Genomic DNA, 24,008 nt, shown 5'->3' with positions numbered 1-24,008 from the left:
TAAATTGCTTTTGTTAAATGTGTATATACTACCGTGTGGTGTAATACAGTAGAGTAACCAGTAACACTTTATGATCACCATCATTAACAAATAGTACATTTATTATTAACCTTCACTTACTATTTCACTGTTAACAATAAAATGCTTTGTAAACCAATTGAAAATGTTTATAAACACAAGTTGCAACTTTATAATGGCCATCCAAATGATGTTTATAGATGAACTACAAAGTGTTTACAAACCAAGTATTAGCCTGTAAACATCAGCTGCATCTTTAATAAATAATTCCTTCATAATTGGTTTATATTGTTTCTAAACAGTGAAATAACCAGGGGTGGAATTAACTAATTGCATGTTTTCAAATGATTGTAATTAACTCATTTTCTGGGGCCCACTGTAATTTTACTTGTACTTAAGTATGCATTACATCATGTACTCGGTTACTTTTAAAGTTGTAATTGAGTACTGAGTACAGTTTGAATTAAGATCCAAACCTTTCACCTGCATTTTTGAAACAGTTTTTTATTTTCCTGTTGAGTGAACGATATTCTGCTCCATTCTATATTATTGGATTAGGCTACTGTATTATCCATATGCTGCCATTTTTAAGTGAGCTGTTGTATTGCATTTCTATTTGAGATCTAAAATCTGACTCAGAAACACCTGTCATCTACTAAGCAGGTGGAACAGTGCAGACGTCATTATGCAAAAGACACACAGAAAAGCCTCAAATATGCAAAACTGCCATGTTAACCCAACTCATTATTAAACAGATTGGTTGGCAGACCAATAAAACGTCTGCAATATGGCTGTGAATATGTGCCTGGGAATCTCTCATGATTAGCTAGATGAAAGAAGGTGCAGAGGGTGAGGATCACAGGGTTAGGCTTTAATAACAGCTTCAAATAGGGAGGAGATCAACGCTGAATCAGACCCGGTGGAAAAAGGTCCACAAAATAAAAGCCTTAATGCAAAATGTTACTTCATAACTGTGAATTCCCATCATTTTGACAACCACTGGCAGCTCAGTGGTGATTAGTTCATGACATCAAAGTCAGTCATTCAAAAATCTACCTCAGAAGGCAGTGCAGTGAGGACACCTCCACACTTGTCAGCAAACTGCAGGCTCCTTATGTGTTTGTAGGGTGGTGAAGATGTTGGAGTAGAAAACATAAAGGTCCTTAAGTGAGAGCTGAAGCTGTGAATTATGACTGTGATGCATGTACTTTATTTAAAAGCAGTCGGTGTGCGAAGGCAGAAGGTCTGAGGTGAGGAGTGCGTCTCTTGAAAACAGTGAAGGAGGTAGAGTTGCTTGGCCCATGTCTCAGCTCGTCTGCCTCTCTTGTTGCTCTGTCCTGACGGAGCGGGCTTCTGGGGGCTCTGCTGTGGGCGGGAGGCTGTTGTCCACACCGTCAAGGCTTTTTCTGCACACTGGGCAGGTATCATGCTGTGACAGGGAGAGAAAAACCTATTAATCTGCAGGCGAAATGTCAGAGGTATAACAGCAGAACACAGTGGTGCACTTTTTGGTGAGAGGTTTCCGTGTTGTCATCACAGCCCTCGATTCAGGATGAGTGATGCACTGTTAAAACCTCCGTGACAAAACTAAGAGAGCAATTCAAACCCATCAGCCCGCTGACCACATCCACTCCCTGCCCTTACCAGCTCCAGCCAAGGCACTATACATTCACTGTGGAAGTAATGGAGGCAGGGTAGCTTCCTGACAGATTCCCCTAATGAATACTCCTCCCTACAAACTGGACACTCCAGTCTGCAGTCTGAGAGAGAAAAACAAGAAAAACAGAAACAGGGGTATGAGTGTGTGCATGAGGAAGAGACAGAGAGAGAGACAGACAGACAGACAGAGAGAGAGACAGACAGACAGACAGACAGAGAGAGAGAGAGAGAGAGAGAGAGCAAAAACACAGTCATAAAATTTGTAATGACTCATTACACCTCAAATGTGTAAGACAGGTCCAGGTCTTTACAGTGTGACAGAGTGATGCATTTGTAATGTAGTCCTCTAGCAGTTCATGTAGTCAACCAAGTTTAATAATATGTGAAATAAGATTTAGTACCTTTCATACAAATTTAAAGTAAGTCATATTTCTGGAACCTTTTTCTTACTCATATTTTTTAATGGTCAATACGTCATTGTTCATTAAATTGCATGTTCATAAGTGGTCTCCTCCTTAGACATGAGGAGGGAATGAGTAATGGTACAAGAGAAGGGATGAAAAGGGGGAATACAAAATAAGAGGGAAAACGGGGAGATAGCAAGATGGAAGGAAAGGTGAGAGGGAGGAAGAAAGGTTAAGAGGAGGGAGGTACTATAGAGGAAAGGAAAGATAAGAGGAGGAGAGGGTAGGAGGGAAGGACAGCAGGAGAGGTTATGTTATGGGAAGGTAAGGAAGAACAGAAGGAGAAAACAAAATAAATAGGGAGGAAAGATAAGTTATGTAGAGCTGTAGATGGGAAAGGAGAGAAGGAAAGGAAAGAGGAGAAAGGAAGGAGAGATGGAAAGGAAGGAAAGATTGGGGAGAATGTTTAAGTTATGAGGGGAGAAGAATTAAAGAAAATATATCGTGGGAAGTAAAGAAAAGATAGGACAAGGCAAGAAGAGACAGGAAGAGAAAAGGAAAGTAGTGAAGCACAAAAGAAAAATGGATGGAGGACAAAAAGAACAAAAAATAGGAGGTAAAACAAGGATAGCAGAAGGAAAGGAATGATAAGAAGATGAACAGAAATAGAGAAGGAAAGGAAAGAAACAAGGAGAAGGGGGAGGGAGGGAGGGGAGGCATAACGGGAGGAGGAAAGGAAAGATAGGGTGAGAAATTGAGACATAAAAAGGAAGGAAAGATAAGAGGAGAAAGTTTAGTCGTTAGAAGGCAAGGACAAAAGACAGGTGGATGTTAAAAAAAAGAAAGGAGAAGGGGAGAAAGATAGGAAGAGGAAAGGACGGACAAGGGGATGGATGGAAGGAAAGTGAGATGCAAGCAAAACTAGGAGGAAAGGAAGCATAAGAGAGGATAAGAAAGATGGGAGGAGAAAACGAAATATAGGAAGATAAAGTTAAGTGATGAGATGGTAAAGAATGAATAGAAGGAGTAAAAGCAAATATTCTAGATAGGAAAGGAAAGATAGGACGAGTGACAAAAAGTTAAGAGGAGTGAAGGAAAAGGCAAAGGGAGAAGAGAAGAGAAGAGAAGAGAAGAGAAGAGAAGATGAGGACAGAAGGAAGAAAGGACAGACAAAGGAATGGAAGAAAGGAACGAGGGATGCAAGGAAAACTAGGAGATTGAAAGAAAGGGTAAGAGAAGGAAAAGAAAGATAGCAGGAGAAAGTTAGTTAAGTTAGTTAAAAGTTATGTCATGAGAAGGTAAGGTATAATAGAAGGAGCAAAGTAAATATTCTAGGTAGGAAAGGTAAGAAAGCAAACAAAAACTAGGAGGATGAAAGGAAGGATAAGAAGAGGAAAGGAAACAAGGAATGTATGTAAGTATGCCTTTTTATTTGAATTATGCCTAGTTATAAAGTAAAAACTCTTGGTATCAAAAGACAAACCTTTCAAAGCAATCTTCTAGACGTATTGTGCTGATCATGTGTTTTAATGTGCAGTATGCCATGTGGGGATCACTACCTGTCTGCTCCTCAGAGATGCAAACTGTTGGCAGGGATGAGATCATCTCCCTTTCTGCAGGGGGAGGACCTGTGCTCTCCAACTGTCCTAACAGCTTCAGGTGAGTGGGAGAAGAAACAAAGTCAGTGTGAAAAAATGAGGGAAAGAGGCAGTAAAACAAAGGAGCTGTAGTTTGTGTCGACAAATTAAGATGTGGGTGTTGAGACTGGAACAGGAGATATGAAAGTAGATTTTAGTTTCAATACAAACGGTTAAAAGAGAGGGGAACCATGATAAAACTAAAAATGAGGCCAGAGTGCTTATAAATCAATACCTCTGATATCACTGACCTCTGTGATGACAGCATCCAGACCTCCCTGACCCCATGCATAATCTCCAGGGTTTGCGTACAGCTGTAGCATGCTGGATCTGAGAGACGAACAGAAAGAGGGCGGGAGAGAGAAAGAGGGAGGGAGTGTCTAGATAAAATCAAAAGCAAATGATGTGAATCGAAGATCACAAAGTGCTTACAGTGCAGCCGGTGCAGCACCGGGGTTTCCGTTGTTGGCGAACAGGCCGGCCAAGAACTGCTGCACGATCCTTGAGAGGGCAAAATCAGACAGGAAAGACGTCTGCTTTAGTGCGCTTTCAAAACGTACACTTTACTTTTTATTTCTTTTAGTAAATCAACTGATGAATGCAGCTGCACAAAACAGATTAGGAGTGTTATGCAGCACGCTGTACAGTCTGATACTGAAACAAAAGTGTAAGATTCCCATGACTGCACTTTTAAGTAAGATAAGCAGGAATGATTTTGAGCAGTTCATTTCAAATTATTACATTGGGATCATTTAGAATGAAAACTTAATGAAAATATAATGGAAAAACTGAATCACATCATTATCAGGTGAGGTATGAGTGGGAGAAAATCCTGTTTAAAAAGAAATAGTCAAATACGTCTGAATTTTAATCCCCCCTGAACACTGATTGCCAATCTTTATATCTGTAATAGAGTTTTAAGGTTATGCTTTAAGTTTCAACCCATATTCCTCGGACTTACACTGTAATAAGAAAGCTTTCTCACACGTTTTCAATGCTTTGTCCTGATAGTAGTGTTGCTAAAAAGTAACAGCAATTACCTCAGCATGAGTAGAAGATAAAATGTAAATGTGATGTGTATGGAGGATGATAAAAATAGGATTCCGGACTATTTGACCACTGAATGCACATGTCCTTTTAATGAACACTACATGTAATTCGCTGATTGTTTTTTAAGTGAAGTCAGTCGCTTATTTCCTTCCTTCCTACGTTGTTTGTTTAAAGTTGTCGTTTGTTCTTCTGAACTTCTTATGCGGCTGTCAAGGCCAGAACTCCCTTGCAGAAGAGATTCTGAATCTTAATAGAAATGATTCTATATGTATATCTTTTAATTCCTTGTATTAACCATCAAAAGACATGAAAAGGAACAAATATATGATACGAAATTATTTATACACTGTCAGAGTTTCTGTGTACCATTCCCACACACCCTTCCACTGCAGGTCTTTGCTCAGACCTGGGGGACCTCTCTTGTTCAGGCTGCGATGGAGACTCTGGTTCTCTGGCCTCGGCAGCGCCTGGCGACACCGGCGATGGACGGCTCTGACCTGCAGATACCTGCTCACTGTCATCTGGGTCGGACTCCGAGGAAGGCGGATGCGACAGCAGAGCAGAGCGCTCCATAAACAGCAGCTGCCATAGCTCAGAGAGTGACCAGAGAAGCAGCGTGTCAAACAAAGCCACAGAGACGGAGGAGAGTTCTTAGTCAAATGCTGTTTGTTGTAAGGACATACCTCTGAGAACAATGAGTCCGACTCTTCACTGGACGATGATGTGCTGCTGTCCTGCAGAAGACTAGACAGCAAAATAAAAACCTGTGTGAAACATTTTTAGAAACCAGAAAGTAAGTTTCCTAACCAAAACTGAGCTGTACCTGGAGTCTTCTGTCACCTCCTCAATGAAACCAGAGTCACACCTGGGACAGACCAAGTCCTTGAAAAGAAAAAATGTTATAACTATATAACTCCACAAGCCAAAAAAAATGTGGACACTCAAACATCTCATCTCATTGCAAACTATGAGGATGAATTACATTTTGGGACTTGACTGCAGAGATTTGCTCTCCTTTAGCCACAGTAGTGGCTCCAGAGGACGCTGCAAATAATCTATTTCTAATTTCTATATCTTTGTGTAAAAATAACCTGTGATGAATAAACATTAGTACAATTTATTCTAGTACTGTTCTTAAGTACTATTCTCAGGTACTTTACTTGAGTATTTCCATGTTCTGCTACTTTATACTTCCACTCTACCACATTGAATTGATACATTTAGTAATTAGTTACTTTGCAGAGTCAGATTATTCAGTGTTTATAGGCTATTAATTGTGACGTGTTATGCACAATCTGCAAAATGCTGAATATCAGCCCCAATAATCAGCCATGGCCGATAATTGGTCTACCCCTAAGCCTTACAGATCAAGAATATCGGACTACATAACCAAAACTGTTACTAAAAAAAGTATAGTGCACCTTTAAATTGGAAGCGAAAAACTTAATTGATTGATTTTCATGACTGAATAAACAAACACAAGCGCCATTTGTTTTGTTTGTTTATATTTGCAAAACTGTTCCCTCTGAGGACAGCTTGTTTATTCAGTTATGGAAATATATTCATTCAATACATATTTCTGAGTTTGTATTATTGCCTTTATTAATATCATAATTACTACTTTTCTGTTTGGATTTCTTCTCCAAAACTAGTGCACACTTACATAATTCAATCCCCCTCTCTCTCTCTCTCTCTCTGTCTTTCTCACACACAAACAAACAAGCAAACAAACATTTTGCTCCATCATAGTGACTGAACCATCAGAAGAATAAATTAATCTCCAGCAAAGTCAGATCAAGTGAAATTATTTGGGTAACTGGGACTAGAGGGGCACAAAACAAATGTGGCTGCAGCCTGAAGGCACCTATTTGCGGCTCGAACAGCCTGGCGAGCCATGTACGTGCTGTCGGTGCATGTGGTGACACCCGGCCAGCCCCTCTTACGTCTCTCACAGGCAGTTGACAGTAGACAACTGGCCAAAGTCGCCAACAGTGGTGCTTCTAAATATGGCAGCGTGAATCACCAGATTTGACTCCCTCTCTCTCTCTCTCTAATGTAAGATCTCTGCGCAACGTGAACGCACACAAACAACCACCAAAGCAAACAGAGTGTCATACTTGTATGTGCGCTTCGGTGATCCCAGTGATTATTATTATTGTTAAGAGCCAACCGTTACAAATCAATCCGTTCGGTTTGCACTTTCAAAAAACAAGAAATAGCTTTCAAAAGAAGTCTGAATCCCTCCCTCCATGTGCGCCCGGATGATTCACAGAGCAGCATGTGGAATAAAAAAAAAAAAACAACTCTCCAAAGTGACTCACCGGGAGTTTGGGGTTAGTTTCACATTTACAGCAGTGACAGAAAAAACGGTGTTGTGGTGTCTCCGCAGCCTCCGCCATCTTCACGGTGAAGCGCAGCGCCTGACGTCGCTGTGGCAGCCCACAAAAGTCTCCGAGCAGTCCTGGAGGGTCAGGAAACCGGCTGCAGATGACACATTCATGTAATTAATCAACAAGGCAACACACTCCTGTCGTTTTTTTCTGTTTGTTTTTACATAAAATCAAAGTTTCTAAAGATTTTTCGATTGGTTTCATGATCAAGAAATACTGTTGAGTAGCGTTAATAACCTGCGGCTTCATGATCAGACTTGTCTCGGTCAGTGCCGCAAAAAGAAACCAGACAGAGCTCAAAAAGCAACAAGTTGTCAGGATGACATCACGGCTGCAGTTTCCCTCAAGTGTGTTGGGTGTCGCCAGAGAATACAAAATGTTTTCAGGTGGATCCTCTCTCCTGAAAAACACAAATGTGGTTGAAATGTCTGCGTGTGTTCCCTCCGCACAACTCGACCCGAGCGGTTTCCTAGCAACGCAGTACCAGTTAAGCTAACACTATTAGCAGTTAGCAGACTTCACAAGTCTCAAGCCGTTTGTTTTTGATAAGTCAAGTCCCAAAGTCATGTTTTTTGGGCAGGAAAAGTCAGGTTGTGTCAAATGAAAGCAAGGCAAGTCATTTTTTTTCTAAGTAGCTAGGCTATACGGTCTTTACAAAGAGAAAAGACATGTACCTTCCTTTCTGATAGTGATAGGTTGTAGGACAGGTGTCGTGCCAAAAAGTGATCGTCTGCCAGAATCTGATTTCCGGCCGCGGGAGCGCGCACAGCAGCCCGTTGAGCGGTAGCGTTTAAACGTCTGGTTTTCTCTGGATGAAACGGTCATGATATGCAGATACACACAACTGTACGTCCGCAATTATAGCAAAGGTATGTGTCTTAGAAAGTTTAACGTTTGTTGTTACGTAATTATCACAACTGTGGCCAAAAGAAGTGGAGTTTGTAGCGAAATCAGGCCTGACAATTACGTGATAGACATGTCCCTATGTGCTTGGTATGTCTGATGCCTTTGTTTAGCCCTGTCTTATGAATTAGATTGTAATGAATGTGATTTATAGGTGTGGATTTTCAATAAAGAAATGATCACTTTTGCAATTATCCTCGTGACTCTGCATTATCTTTTATCTGATCTGGGCTCTACATTTGCTTCCCATGTTTGGATGTGTCTTGTACATCTAATATTCTTGTTTATGCCTACTATTTGGAGACAATACTATGAAAGACATGATTCGGGAGGGTTACATAAGCCTATAAAATAACAGTTTTCACCTGCCAAAAACTGATTGAAGGCATAGTACAGCTACTGAGAGGTTATTTCTGCCTAAATATGACTTGATCTCATTCTTAAGCTTCATAATATAAAGATCTGAGCTCACAGGACAGCTTGAAAATCTTTTAAAGGACCATTACAACAGAAAATGGGCCTTTTCAGCTGCCAAAAAGTGATTGAAGGCCAAATACAGTTATTGAAAAGTTATTTCTGCCTAAATATGACTTGATCTCATTCTTGAGCTTCATAATATGAAGATCTGAGCTCAAGAGACAGCTTGAAAATCTTTTAAAGGACCATTACAACAGAAAATGGGCCTTTTCAGCTGCCAAAAAGTGATTGAAGGACATATACAGTTATTGAAAAGTTATTTCTGCCTAAATATGACTTGATCTCATTCTTGAGCTTCGTAATATAAAGATCTGAGCTCACAGGACAGCTTGAAATTCTTTTAAAGGACCATTGCAACACAAAATGGGCCTTTTCAGCTGCCAAAAAGTGATTGAAGGCCAAATACAGTTACTCAAATGTTATTTCTGCCTAAATATGACTTGATCTCATTCTTGAGCTTCATAATATGAAGATCTGAGCTCACAGGACAGCTTGAAAATCTTTTAAAGGACCATTACAACAGAAAATGTGCCTTTTCACCTGCCAAAAAGTGATTGAAGGACATATACAGTTATTGAAAAGTTATTTCTGCCTAAATATGACTTGATCTCATTCTTGAGCTTCATAATATGAAGATCTGAGCTCAAGAGACAGCTTGAAAATCTTTTAAAGGACCATTACAACACAAAATGGGCCTTTTCAGCTGCCAAAAAGTGATTGAAGGCCAAATACAGTTACTCAAATGTTATTTCTGCCTAAATATGACTTGATCTCATTCTTGAGCTTCATAATATGAAGATCTGAGCTCACAGGACAGCTTGAAAATCTTTTAAAGGACCATTACAACAGAAAATGGGCCTTTTCAGCTGCCAAAAAGTGATTGAAGGACATATACAGTTACTGAGAGGTTATTTCTGCCTAAATATGACTTGATCTCATTCTTGAGCTTCATAATATAAAGATCTGAGCTCACAGGACAGCTTGAAAATCTTTTAAAGGACCATTACAACAGAAAATGTGCCTTTTCACCTGCCAAAAAGTGATTGAAGGACATATACAGTTATTGAAAAGTTATTTCTGCCTAAATATGACTTGATCTCATTCTTGAGCTTCATAATATAAAGATCTGAGCTCACAGGACAGCTTGAAAATCTTTTAAAGGACCATTACAACAGAAAATGTGCCTTTTCACCTGCCAAAAAGTGATTGAAGGACATATACAGTTATTGAAAAGTTATTTCTGCCTAAATATGACTTGATCTCATTCTTGAGCTTCATAATATGAAGATCTGAGCTCAAGAGACAGCTTGAAAATCTTTTAAAGGACCATTACAACAGAAAATGTGCCTTTTCACCTGCCAAAAAGTGATTGAAGGACATATACAGTTATTGAAAAGTTATTTCTGCCTAAATATGACTTGATCTCATTCTTAAGCTTCATAATATGAAGATCTGAGCTCACAGGACAGCTTGAAAATCTTTGAAAGGACCATTACAACAGAAAATGGGCCTTTTCAGCTGCCAAAAAGTGATTGAAGGCCAAATACAGTTACTCAAATGTTATTTCTGCCTAAATATGACTTGATCTCATTCTTGAGCTTCATAATGTGAATATCTGAGCTCACAGGACAGCTTGAATTTCTTTTAAAGGACCATTACAACAGAAAGTGTGCCTTTTCACCTGCCAAAAAGTGATTGAAGGCCAAATACAGTTACTCAAATGTTATTTCTACAGTACCTAAATATGACTTGATCTCATTCTTGAGCTTCATAATATAAAGATCTATAAAGATGTATATGTCCTTCAATCACTTTTTGGCAGCTGAAAAGGCCCATTTTCTGTTGTAATGGTCCTTTAAAAGATTTTCAAGCTGTCCTGTGAGCTCAGATCTTCATATTATGAAGCTCAAGAATGAGATCAAGTCATATTTAGGCAGAAATAACATTTGAGTAACTGTATTTGGCCTTCAATCACTTTTTGGCAGCTGAAAAGGCCCATTTTCTGTTGTAATGGTCCTTTAAAAGATTTTCAAGCTGTCTCTTGAGCTCAGATCTTCATATTATGAAGCTCAAGAATGAGATCAAGTCATATTTAGGCAGAAATAACTTTTCAATAACTGTATATGTCCTTCAATCACTTTTTGGCAGGTGAAAAGGCACATTTTCTGTTGTAATGGTCCTTTAAAAGATTTTCAAGCTGTCCTGTGAGCTCAGATCTTTATATTATGAAGCTCAAGAATGAGATCAAGTCATATTTAGGCAGAAATAACTTTTCAATAACTGTATATGTCCTTCAATCACTTTTTGGCAGGTGAAAAGGCACATTTTCTGTTGTAATGGTCCTTTAAAAGATTTTCAAGCTGTCCTGTGAGCTCAGATCTTTATATTATGAAGCTCAAGAATGAGATCAAGTCATATTTAGGCAGAAATAACCTCTCAGTAACTGTATATGTCCTTCAATCACTTTTTGGCAGCTGAAAAGGCCCATTTTCTGTTGTAATGGTCCTTTAAAAGATTTTCAAGCTGTCCTGTGAGCTCAGATCTTTATATTATGAAGCTTAAGAATGAGATCAAGTCATATTTAGGCAGAAATAACCTCTCAGTAGCTGTACTATGCCTTCAATCAGTTTTTGGCAGGTGAAAACTGTTATTTTATAGGCTTATGTAACCCTCCCGAATCATGTCTTTCATAGTATTGTCTCCAAATAGTAGGCATAAACAAGAATATTAGATGTACAAGACACATCCAAACATGGGAAGCAAATGTAGAGCCCAGATCAGATAAAAGATAATGCAGAGTCACGAGGATAATTGCAAAAGTGATCATTTCTTTATTGAAAATCCACACCTATAAATCACATTCATTACAATCTAATTCATAAGACAGGGCTAAACAAAGGCATCAGACATACCAAGCACATAGGGACATGTCTATCACGTAATTGTCAGGCCTGATTTCGCTACAAACTCCACTTCTTTTGGCCACAGTTGTGATAATTACGCAACAACAAACGTTAAACTTTCTAAGACACATACCTTTGCTATAATTGCGGACGTACAGTTGTGTGTATCTGCATATCATGACCGTTTCATCCAGAGAAAACCAGACGTTTAAACGCTACCGCTCAACGGGCTGCTGTGCGCGCTCCCGCGGCCGGAAATCAGATTCTGGCAGACGATCACTTTTTGGCACGACACCTGTCATGGGTTAGCATTTTTGCACATCCGGTTCGTCTCATAGTCAATTGGTTTTTTGAATGGGTTTTCAATTAAATGCCTGAAGATAATAACACGTTTTGTTCTACAATATAAAATACATCATTAAACGTCCCACAATTTAATCATAAAGCGCTTATGTGTCTTAAACGGCCGTTGCTAACAAGTGGCTAAATGAGACTACATAAGTTGTCAGACTCATCTACTCACTAATCCGTCTTTACAGGCCAAGGTACAAACTTATAACTAACTTTACAACTTGTAAGCTTATCAATTTATAGAAAATGTGTATAGTAATTGTGTAGCAAGACGCTTAGCGGTGGTGACGCGTAAGTCATGCAACTGCAATGTTGTCCGTTTATAGCCTAATGTTAGCTTTTTACGTCTAGGCTAGTGATTTAATTTATGCTTTGAAAATCAAAAATTGGTGTTCATCTGTGAAGATTATCTTGCTGTACAAAACGTGTATGCATCATAAACTTGTGTTTGAATAAAAAAATAAAAAAACTTGACATTACAAGTAATTCAAGTCATCATGTCTCAAGTCATCCTTAAAGGAAAAGTTCACCCTAAAGGGAAAATTCAGTCAGTATCTACTAACCCTCATGCCAATGGAAAATCAGGTGAAGTTTTGTCAGGGTTGGAGGGTTATGTTGTTGTTTTGCTGTGAAGCTCCAGAAAGTTTTGTGGACAACGAAACTTCACCTGACTTTCAATCGACATGAGGACGGGTAGATAACGATTGAATTTCCATTTTTAGGTGAACTTATCCTCAGTCCAGTCTCAAGTCATTTATTTTCTGTTAAGTCAAGTTGTCGCAGTGACTCAAATTCACATCTGTGAATTAGTTAACAATCCTTAAAGGTATGTAAGACACTGAACTTGGACGAAAATACATTTAAGGCAATAACTGGAGCAGACTGTGTAAGCATGACAATATATTTTTTATTAAAACAAAGACATGACTTGTAATAATAAGAACCACAAGCAAACACCAACAGAACAGTGACAGATATATTTGAAACCGAAACAACACATGTTCATAATCTTTACAGTATGAGAGCGTTTGGCAATAAGGTAAATAGGCATTCTCATTTGAAATAATAACAAAACGACTTGTTAGTTTACACCTAAGCAATGAAAGAAATAGTGTTGGCCAAAGTTGAGCCACTCAGTTATGGATCAAATGTTAGAATGGCAGCATTTCAGTGTTCAACTCTTGTCTCAAACATATCTCCTCTTTAACACAACATATATCAAAGTCATTTCTAATTGCAGAAAATCCAGGCTACAACTGTCCCACTTGGCACACAGCTTGTTTTTTCATACAAGAAATTATTTTCCCTGCGTTTACTGACACTTGGTACAACTGCGATACATTTCATACAGCTTCACATCTTTTCTTGAATCAACACATGATTTGCTGACTCCTGGTTTGGCCGTGTAGCTAACTTGTCCTGTACACCTTTTGAAATTGGACAACCCTACCTCTGTCTCATGCACGTGCCCTGAAGTTCAGTTACCCAGGGGTAATTATACAGACTCACTCCCCCCTCACCTGCCATCAAATTCTAATCACCTGTGGGGAAATAAATACCAAACTGATCCCCTATCAGCTGAAAGGGCCTCCTCCTCCTCTTCCTCCATGCATCTCACCCTCCTGACCCCTCTCGTCCCTCTCTATCGAGGAGCACTGAAGGCCCCCTGGGCAGCGCCGGCGGCAGCACTGGTAGCCGCCTGGCGTACGGCCTGATTGGCCATGACTCCGGTGGCAAACTCGGCCTGGGCCTTCTGAAAGCTGGCGTCGGTTTGCCTGTACAGACTGTGTATCTGAAGAAGGGGAAGAGCAGAGTATGCTGACACCTGATACATGCAGCAGTTCATCATCATATCATGCACATTGTGAGGGTGAAAATGATACGCAGAACCTGATATCTGGCTATTATTCAGACTGTTTGTTATCTTCGGACTGCTTCATGGCAGGTGCACCACCTGGGCGCAGTTGATTGTCAGCATGTGCAGATACAGCTTAACAATTTAGATTCTGCTGTCTTCAGGAGATGTGATCGCGTCGATCATGTCACAGTATCTCCTAATTCATTCTTCGCCTTATCAAAAGCATTTACAAGCACAGCGCACAATAAGTATTAATTATTCAAGCATTATTTGACTTAGACCGACCAGTCCTTCATTAAATGAGTACGTACATGAACAAACAATTGGGATCATTTTTCTGCCTTTTCGTGTGATTTCCTGCATTTAAAATATAACATTTCCATTTTTTCCTCAACCTTTTGAACTATTCGTTTGTGTTAACATGCTCACTAGTATCCCGCTAAACAGTTTATCATGTAACCATCATAACGGTTGTTTTATAAAGCAATAATAACAGTTAAATCAGGCTTATGTAAAGGATATTGTGTTTCAAAAAGGAAGTTATCCATCCAGACTACCCCAGTCCATGTCAGGTTAACTTTTAGGCTTGGGCTATTACACAGTATTACATAAATCCCTTCAGTTCCTCTTTACTACACCTGTCATGAGAATTACATTATTGACTTATCATACATATCTTAATGACTTATCGATTTCATATATGAACTGGATACTGACCGTTGTGTTTACATGCATGTTCGTATGCATAGGGCTCTGATGGCGCTAAACTTATCTGTGCAGGCACTGCAGCTTCAAAAGCAACTTGTAAAAGCACGGCAGCATAACAGTGTAGTGCACCTGTGGAGTGGTGCTGCATACACAACCGGGTGATCAAATGTTATTAATGGTACATTTCTGCACTGAAAGTTGAAAATATCATAACTTTTATGTGCATCTAAAAATTGCTAGAAATACACAACATACGGTGCAAGAGAGGAGCGCACACCAGGTGCGTCATACCTTAGGAAAACGTTTGGTGGCGACACCTTTATAGTGGCCCCCTTTAACACAGAGATTTCGCAATAACGCTGCAACGAAGGCTCACCTCTACATCGTTTTGGTTTTTTTTACACTGAACCAAGCAGCGCCGGCATAATGCCGCCTTAGTGTGTCATTTCAAGGGGCTGTCTATTTGCCTGTTACGGCTCTGTTACTACCTCTGCTGGCGGATCAGAGGAAGAACAAAACTTATTTATTTAGGATGTTTTTATATTTTTTTCACATTCCAATGTCTGAGTGATAAGAATTAAAAGTGTATTGCTCTTTGAAAGGGTGTACTTGCATTAATATGCCATCATATCTTTCATTATATTGTTATATCAAAAGGCATAAAATGGTCTTTTCACCATTTATCGCAGTTACATCTGGGAAAAATATATCATCCAACAAAAAGTAGTTATCATGACAGGCCTACCCTGAACTTGTAAAATCTATGTCAAAATTGACATGGGACACACTTAAATTGGTGATTAATGCCGGTTCAGATGCTAGCTGGAGTACTTTGATATTCAAGTTACACAGTAGTAAGCTGATAAAATAATAAATATGATGTTAAATGATGATGATAAACATGCTAAAATAAAGACTGACTTGGATCAGATTAAGAAGTTGGTCCTGAGCGCAGACCGAAACCAAACTTTATCCTCAGAAATGAGCACCTGACTACTGTTATGATCAGGTTTCTAAGGTTCCCTTAAAAATGCCACAACCTGAATTAGGTCCAAAATGCGATACAAATGAGCATGTGAACACACTCAACAACACTATACAAGGGTCGCACTTTGTCCAATTTACTAAAGAATATCCTGTTAATCAGTCCAACAGAGCTCATGAGACTGACACCTCGTCAAAAACCCAACCTTAATTTGAGTCACTACCTGTGAATTTTCCCTGCAAGTAATCAAATTTATTCAGTTTTCACCTTCTTCAGCATGACGACCCCCATGGCGCTCTGGGCAGTAAAGAGGATGGCGTTCATCATCATGATCGTACCGACGGGGACACTGGTCTTCAGAGCAGCCAGGCTCACGATCCACCCACTGAGGGAAAGATACAGAACATAAACAGATTGAAAACATGAGGGGAATAAAGTCAATTAATATCCTTATTTGTGCCTGGACTTAAAAAGCAATGTGTTTTTGAATATGTTATCCAGACAATGACTTTGCACCTTGTTTTAATTATGTACTTGTTAGCTTTGTTCCATCAAACAGAGACACTGCATACTTGGTTAAGCATAGATAACAACATTAGCTGTGAACTCATCCTTTAACATGAAAAACATGGCCTGTAAAGAGTTATCCATCCTTCACAGAGATTACTTGTTAATTAGTCGTACCTGAAACCCCATCCAGGGATACCAATAGTCATGATGACGTAGACGACGACTTGGGCAAAGAAAATGAAGAAGAAGACAAAGAAGTTGAAGGAGCTGTCACTCCTAGAGAGGAGAGAAAAACAAGCAAGTGAAGGATAAACATTTCAGCTAATACATTTTTGGTCATTGGACTTATTTTGGTGGTACACACCTGAAGGCTTTGTACACAGGTCGGTACCAACAGACAAAGGAGCAGGGGGCGAAGAGCAGGGCCCAGAGGATGGCGAGGCCCAGGCCGACACCGCCTGTGGAGTCCACGCAGAACATGGCCAGGGAGGAGATCAGGTTGAAGAGCAGCGTGCAAGTGCCGACTGGACAAAATAAGATAAAAAGGAGCCAGGTTGAGTAATGCAGTAGGATGAATGGGAGTGGTGCAGCACAAATCCAACCCTTCCTTCCCAGACTGAAGAAAAAGACAACTTGTAAAGATTAAGCTGATGCAATATTACGCAATGTATTACGTTCCTTTGCCTGCTGCTAGATTTAGAGTTGGTTTTCTTCATTATTCTGAGGTCAGGACTCAAGGCGCTCGTGTTTTGTTTGAGGACATGTCCATCATGGTCATATTTTAGGGTTAGGGTGGAAGTGAAAGTGGAAGTGGAACGTATTTATAGCTTCATAGCTTCTGCATTTCATTAATTTTTTTTGGTTTTGTTTTTAACAAGTGAATTTCCACAGTGCAGGTTTAATAAAGGTTTATCATATTGTATCATATCCTATCCTAACTTAAGTCTGAACTTAAGCTACAAGAATCATGATCACTGTTTCAAACACTTGTAATAACCCATCTTTTACAGCCTCTAAATGGTCGAGCATTATGTGTAGCCGATACATTACAATAAATGAAAAGTATATTAGACGTGAAGACAGAAGTAAAAGAAAAACAACTGGGTTATCCAAAAAAGTAATAAGAAACTAAAACATAAAGCAGAGCTCACAATGTTGACAGGAACCATGACGATAAATGTCAATTTAATGTTTTCATTCCACAGTTTTACAGGCCAGAGGGTCCAGGACTCGTGGCTGTCCTCAGAACACTTGCTATGATTCGACAAAAAAGCAGTAAAAGCAGATTTATATAACTTTGTAGGTTATTACTCTATAGGCTTGTAATTATATATAAGTAGGTCATAAGTATGAAAGTGGGTCCTAAGTATTAAAGGTCACCAGTCCATCATCACTGCATTTTTCAGCATTCAGCATAAAAACTAAACTATAAAGTGAAAAAAATCTAAAGCAATGTAAGTGCACCTCCGCTTTCTCTTCCTCTTTCTATTGTGGTCATTTTAAAAATCAGTATGTAGGTTCCTTTTTTGTGTGTGCTGTTGGTTAATAAGAACAACTTCTTACATAGATGAAGACAACTGAACTGAACCTTCAACTGATTTTAGAGCAGAATAGAATAGAATTATTTTATAATCCAGCTGGAGAAGGAAAATTGTCTCTGGTCTTTTAGTTGTAAGTCCTCGATCTGGCAGTCAAGTGTCAAGTCTTTGCACAAACATTCCAGCTCGGCCTCCAGACAGTAAAGCAGAAGTCACACAGACATAGAGTAGAGGTGTAGAGTCAGCTCTACGTTCAATTCCTTAAGTGATCCTTTCATTTACAACATCACAGCCTTCAAGTCCTTCTAATCTCATGTGTTTACAAGTGGAGACTTTTGTGTTTATGTAGTTTCACTCCAATCAAAATAGGTACACTCCCACTGTCTCCTGCCACAACACCACCCAAACCCATGTTATCAGATTACAGAAAATAAGTAACTGTAATCAGACTACATTACATTTGATTCTGTTTTTGATCAAGTCTTTAAAATAGGGCAATTTTAAAATTAGGAATCATCATAAATATGAATATGCAGAACATGTTCTACTGTAAAGTAATTTAATAGCGACTTAAAGGGCAACTCCACCAATTTTATACTTGGGGAGTACAATTGCATATGTGATAAAACTATTATAACACCTTTTGTGGCTCCAGAGGAGTCAGCATGTAATCTGATAAAGTGCCTCCAGTGGTGTCACTTAGTGACTAAATTGCATTGTGGGTAATGTAGGCACCATGTTTTGAAAAGCAGTCCACTGGTCTAGCATTGCATTCCCAAAACAATGTTGGACAATTTGTAAACAAATCGCCTTTTTTATTCCACACATTCTTCTTACTTTATAAAACCTGATGCCTACATCGCCCACAATGCAATTCAGCCACTGAGTGACATCACTGGAGGTAATCTATCAATTTACATGCAGCTTCCTCTGGAGCCACAAAAGGCTTTATACTATTTCTTTCACATATCACATTAACCTAAGTTATCAAAAGTAATCCAAAAGCATTCATTTTAGATGACATTTTTGTTATAATCCAACGCAGAACACTGCAAATTTATTATTAAAGCCATGCAATTTGTATTAGGTAACTGACTACATTTCAAAGTAATCTGCCCTGACCCTGAATGTTGCTGGGAATTCACACAACAGCACATAGTAAGAGTTACAGGAACTCACACATCCAGAAGTAGTACATGATGGTGACAGTGCGCTGGAAGCGCTGAGTGATCTCCACATTGATGTCCTGGTAGAAGCAGGGGCCCACGGGGCAGAACGAAGGCAGCGGGGGCCAATTATTCTGACGGGCTGATGAAGACAACAAAATGTCCTTAAATCAATAATACATTTAGGTATTCATTCATTATTCACTTCTTTTTTGTCATGTTTAAGCTCATGGCCTATTTATTTTCTTCCTCCCTCTCTTACCGGCTCCAGGTCCCAGGCTGTGTGACTCCAGTTCCCGCTCTCTCCTCTCCAGCTCCCGGGCCTTCTTCTCCAGCTCCTCCTGCTTCCTCAGGAGCTCCGCTGTGGTGGCATTCACTGCAGTCTAATTCAGGAAGACACAGGGTAAATGATGCATCAGAGCTGCATGCCAAGTTTCAAAGAGATAGGCTGTGTTAGTGTCTTAAATAATAGAAAGGATTGTGGAAAAGAACTGGTATCATAAGAGAGAAGCAGGGGAGATGCTTTCAAGGCACGTATGTATAATTTGTGACATTTAGGTCATGCTTTAAGTGTTTGAATGTCAGCCATTTTCTATGAAGGAGAGCTATCAGAATACAGGAAACATGGGAGTGGTTTAAGTGAGTAAGTTGTAAGATTTAAGCACTTTCCAGGTACCTTAACCGCAAACTTCCAGACTCTCAAAAGCTTTATCATTATTGAAACTGTTACTATAAATGTAATGTCCTGTATTCCCACAGCAATCAATATATATCATCCACTTGTGTATTCTACCAGCCATTCATACTAACTTTGATTTTACAATTACCATTATTTACAAGTAACACTTGTGTTGGTTGAACCATAAAAAACAGCTACCATGACCATGAAGGACGGACTTTGTCCTCAGAGCAAATTTCTAATTTTCAAGATCCAAAAACAGCGTGGGCACAATCCCATTTCTGTGCATCCGAATATGCTGATATTCAGATCAACAAGTGATCAACAAGTGTCTTCACGTTACATCATGTATACCTGGGAGTTATAGGAGCCATAGTTGCGAGGCTCAGTGGGTGTTGTCCTGCTGGGTGGAGTCTGTGCAGGCACAGATGGAGCAGAGGGAGAGGTGGCTTCATGCGGAGGCTGAAACATATTAGTAAGAACAACTTAAATACATTTTATATTCAGGTTTTTAGACCGTTAAGGCTACAACAACATGTATGAATCACATGCAAAACATGTACTGTAAAAAAGTAGAGATCAAACATTTCAAAATTAAATAATCCATCTTGCTTTTTTCAGCTTTTGAGACAAAGATAGCTAACTGAGACACATCTCAATACAACAATACAACATACCAGTTTATTTTTTATACAATTGAGTTTATCGCAATTTCTTGTTGCATGTGATTTCAATGAAGAAAAACGTGTTTGCAACTCTATTCCAGTTTACAGTCACTTACATAATGTGTTTGGAAGTTAAACTTAAATGCATTATTGGGTGCACCTTAATTAAAAAGTTAGGCGTACCACTGCATCGGGAAAAGCAGTGGGAAAAGTCTACATTAGAGCTGCAACAATTAATTGATTAGTTGTCAACTATTAAATTAATCGCCACTTACTTTGATAATCATTGATCTGTTTGAGTAATTAAGACTAAAAAGGTCACACTTTTCTGATTCCAGCTTCCTAAATGTGATTTTTTTTCTTCTGATTTCTTTACTGCTCTGACAGTAAACAGAAATACTTTGGGTTTGGAGAAATTACGACTTTTCAGGATGTCATCTTGGGGTTTGGGATACTGATAAAACATTTTTTTTGCTTACCATTTTACTATATACTTTATAACTACTAATTGATTAATCAACAGATGAATCGACAGTGCAACTAATCATTAGTTACAGCTCTTTCAACATTTATAGATGAGTGAGCTTACTTCCTTCATTCTAGATGAAAGAAAATATTCTAACATGAGTAAATAGCCTTTGCATTTTATCCTATATCATATCACATTAGATTATAACTTTTCCCAATTCATACGTCATCAGTCATTTGGCTGTTATGGTCCACAACATAATGGTTCATTAAAGAACAGCGCCAGCACCAGACCCAGACCAGAGTGAGTCTGCATTATGTCAAACCAGGGTGTGTCCCACCATTAACTGTGAATAATTGTTGTAATGGACATGAGGCTTGATGAATCTTCAAAGACTAGCTCAGTTTCATGTGTCTAAGTTTAGTTCCTGGTGCTGCAGTATGTGCTAATATCAACCGCTGAAAGGAAGTACATGTGAACCCGAGCTGTTTCCTAGCAACAGCAAAAAAAATAAAAACTCTATAACATGAAGTGTGTGTCTCAGCTCTTTTGTGTGTGCTTTCACTGCAACAAGTCTTTGTTTTGCACTCTAACCTCTGCACAGTTCTCATACTCAAGGCTGGTGAGCCAACTCCAGGAGCAAGTGCTGATGTTTAAGGTCCTTGAGAGACACTCATAAATAAAATCACACTTGACATTTGATTGAATGACTTTTTATAAAATCATTTGCTCTGTTTGTTTTTATAAGTCTGCTGTTATTAGTTTACAGGGCTCCAGACTAACCTTTTAAACTGGTTGCACTGGTGCGCCTAACGTTTTCATTTAGGTGATACTAATGAAAATCAATTTAGTTGCACTCGACAGATTGCAACCGTAATAGTCGCTGCCTAGAGCGCCGGTCTATGTATTTGTTTTTCGCAGCAGATAATCTCCCTTAGCTTGCAGCTGTCACTGGAAGCAGGCTAATTGATGCTGTAAACAGAATATAGAACTGAACAGAATAGAAACTGTTGGATTGAACATTTAATCTCTGAAGCCTGGTGCTTGCATGCTGCATAATCATGTATTAACTTCAACTAAGTCAAATTATTACACATTTTTCATCCGAAAAACTGCACAAAAATACACAGACAGAAGTGAGAATTGACGTATAATAGGGTTAAGGAAGCATATTTTTGCTCCAGGACCCCCTATTTGGTCCTTTGCAGAAGAAAATATGCCCTTAAGGAAACTGTTGTGTTTGACATTATCTGTACAGTACATTATCAACAATCAATCTTCTATTATCTGACAGGCAAGATGGAAATACTGCTCACCCCAGTCGTGTTATCAAATGGATTGTACAGGTCCAGGGTGGCATATCCTGTGTTGCTGCTGTGTTGAGTCACTGCAGGATCCTAGCAGACAAAACAAGGGGTTAATTTAATTAGCTCAGTAATAATTCTGACTTGCAGTAACATTAATCCTCATTTAACAAAACTGGTCTGGCTTTTATTGATGTTTCCTTTGTTAATAAGAGCTACAAGTGGGTAAAGACTAGGGAGGCCCTGAAAAAGCCACACACGTCACATGAGCAACAACACGCCTGCTATTACACGGAGCCAAGATCAATGACTGCCATACATCAAACACACCCCGACACCCTGGTACCGGCTAACATCAGCTGAATGTGTCATTTCACTCACCTGGAAAGGGTTCTGGTCCTCCATCGGCTCTGGAAAGCTGGTGTATTTTGACATATCAGTGGTTGCTTGATGGGGAAGCGAGAGCTAACGTCAAGTAGCCACCACTTGCTGCTAATGTTATCGTTAGTCACGGAGAGTTAAAAGCACAAGCTGTCCCTCTTCTTGCACATAAAATGCTGCGTTTGTTTTATTTTCTACCTCGGCACTGAGGGCGGTGTAGTCGGTTTATCCAGTCAACTAGCTACCCGCCCCGCCGATGATCATCTCTCCGCAGGTAAGATAACAGAACACGGTTTAACGTTAACGGACAGGTCGGTGGTTGTGCTCCCCGGTGCTTTTCTCCTCCAGTCCTGACTGTCAGCGTCTGGACTGCAGCTACGTGGTGTCGCCGGAGAGCGAAAGTGGTCCGTTATTTTGTCCCGCAGGAAAAACAACCGCTGTACAGGAAGTAAGCAGCCGAGGGCCCGGTCATGTGACTGCTGCTGCGGCAGAGCGGCACGTGGGAACACCAGGGGGCGGGGCCGAGCGAGTGTGAGGAAAGGAAAGGAAAGGAAAGGAAAGGAAAAAAGACAGGAAAGGAAAGGAAAGGAAAGGAAAGGAAAGGAAAGGAAGGAAGGAAAGGAAAAGGAAAAGGAAAGGAAAGGAAAAAAGAGAAGGAAAGGAAAGGAAGGAAAGGAAAGGAAAAAAGACAGGAAAGGAAAGGAAAGGAAAGGAAAGGAAAAAAGACAGGAAAGGAAAGGAAAGGAAAAAAGGAAAGGAAAGGAAAGGAAAGGAAAGGAAAAAAGACAGGAAAGGAAAGGAAAGGAAAGGAAAGGAAGGAAAGGAAAGAAAAAAAGGGAAGAAAAGGAAAAAGGAAAGGAAAGGAAAAAAGACAGGAAAGGAAAAGGAAAGGAAACGAAAGGAAAGGAAACAAAACGAAACGAAAGGAAAGGAAAAAAGACAGGAAAGGAAAAGGAAATGAAAGGAACGGAAAGGAAAGGAAAGGAAAGGAAAGGAAAGGAAAAAAGATAGGAAAGGAAAAGGAAAGGAAAGAAAGGGAAAGGAAAAAAACAGAATGCAAAGAAGAGACAAAAAGAAAAGACAAAGAAAGAAAAGAAAGAAAGAACGAAAGAAAGAAAGAAAGAAAGAAAAGATAGGAAAGGAAAGGAAAGGAAGGAAAGGAAAGGAAAGGAAAGGGAAGGGAAGGAAATTTAAGGAAAGGAAGGATAGGAAAGGAAAGGAAAGGAAAAAAGACAGGAAAGGAAAGGAAAGGAAAGATAAGGAAGGAAAGGAAAGAAAAAAAGGGAAGAAAAGGAAAAAGGAAAGGAAAAAAGACAGGAAAGGAAAAGGAAATGAAAGGAACGGAAAGGAAAGGAAAGGAAAGGAAAAGGAAAGGAAAGAAACAGAATGCAACAGAATGCAAAGAAGAGACAAAAAGAAAAGACAAAGAAAGAAAGAAAGAAAGAAAGAAAAGATAGGAAAGGAAAGGAAAGGAAAGGAAAGGAAAAAAGAAGAAAGGGAAAAGAATATACCCAGAAGTTTTTTCAGGTTTCAAGTAGGCTACCACCATTGACATTAGTATCATTATCATATTGTTCAAAATCATTATTTCTTCTTTTTATCCAATTTGAAACCTTCCACAGTTTCAAATGAGATGAAAAACAGGGAAATTAGTTTATTTTAGACAGGATATGAGATGTGTTATGTCCAGAAAGTTTGTGTTAATTATTATAGCTGTCCCTGATTATAGAAATGACTTTTTTTTTTTTTTTTGATCTCAGTCTTTTCCTGCTGTTTATGAAACTGAAACTGTGGATTTTCATGTTCTGAATGACACCCTCCTTCTCTTCCAGTAGATGTCAGTCTTGTGCCTTGAAGGAACAAATTCACACCACTTCTCTGGTCTCAGCTGACTGTGATTCTCAGGACTAGAGTGAGATTTTAACATCAGGTAATGGTTAAGGTGTAAGCCTT

The 24,008-nt window shown here is 39.3% G+C and overlaps 2 protein-coding genes across 2 annotated transcripts; both read right to left on the bottom strand.

Moving 5' to 3' along the window:
- Positions 1–868: 868 nt before the first annotated feature.
- On the bottom strand, positions 869–7,653 carry rnf115b (ring finger protein 115b). The gene is made up of 10 exons (XM_084378756.1): positions 7,396–7,653; positions 7,090–7,249; positions 5,592–5,650; positions 5,452–5,512; positions 5,148–5,359; positions 4,151–4,219; positions 3,970–4,048; positions 3,641–3,734; positions 1,663–1,778; positions 869–1,447 (listed from the first exon to the last, which is right to left on the bottom strand). Exons 2-10 carry the CDS (start codon positions 7,165–7,167, stop codon positions 1,325–1,327), a joined length of 891 nt encoding a protein of 296 aa, XP_084234882.1. The 5' UTR covers positions 7,168–7,249; positions 7,396–7,653; the 3' UTR covers positions 869–1,324.
- Positions 7,654–12,679: 5,026 nt separating this feature from the next.
- On the bottom strand, positions 12,680–22,538 carry scamp3 (secretory carrier membrane protein 3). Its single transcript, XM_084379527.1, has 9 exons — positions 22,056–22,538; positions 21,687–21,767; positions 19,591–19,698; positions 18,820–18,940; positions 18,571–18,699; positions 16,218–16,377; positions 16,028–16,129; positions 15,611–15,728; positions 12,680–13,584 (listed from the first exon to the last, which is right to left on the bottom strand). Exons 1-9 carry the CDS (start codon positions 22,107–22,109, stop codon positions 13,435–13,437), a joined length of 1,023 nt encoding a protein of 340 aa, XP_084235653.1. The 5' UTR covers positions 22,110–22,538; the 3' UTR covers positions 12,680–13,434.
- Between the last annotated feature and the right edge of the window lie 1,470 nt (positions 22,539–24,008).

This window comes from Pagrus pagrus (genome assembly GCF_965226575.1).
Source record: "Pagrus pagrus genome assembly, chromosome: 17".
Classification (NCBI taxonomy): Eukaryota; Metazoa; Chordata; class Actinopteri; order Spariformes; family Sparidae; genus Pagrus; species Pagrus pagrus.
This window is presented reverse-complemented; position numbering and strand designations above follow the sequence as displayed.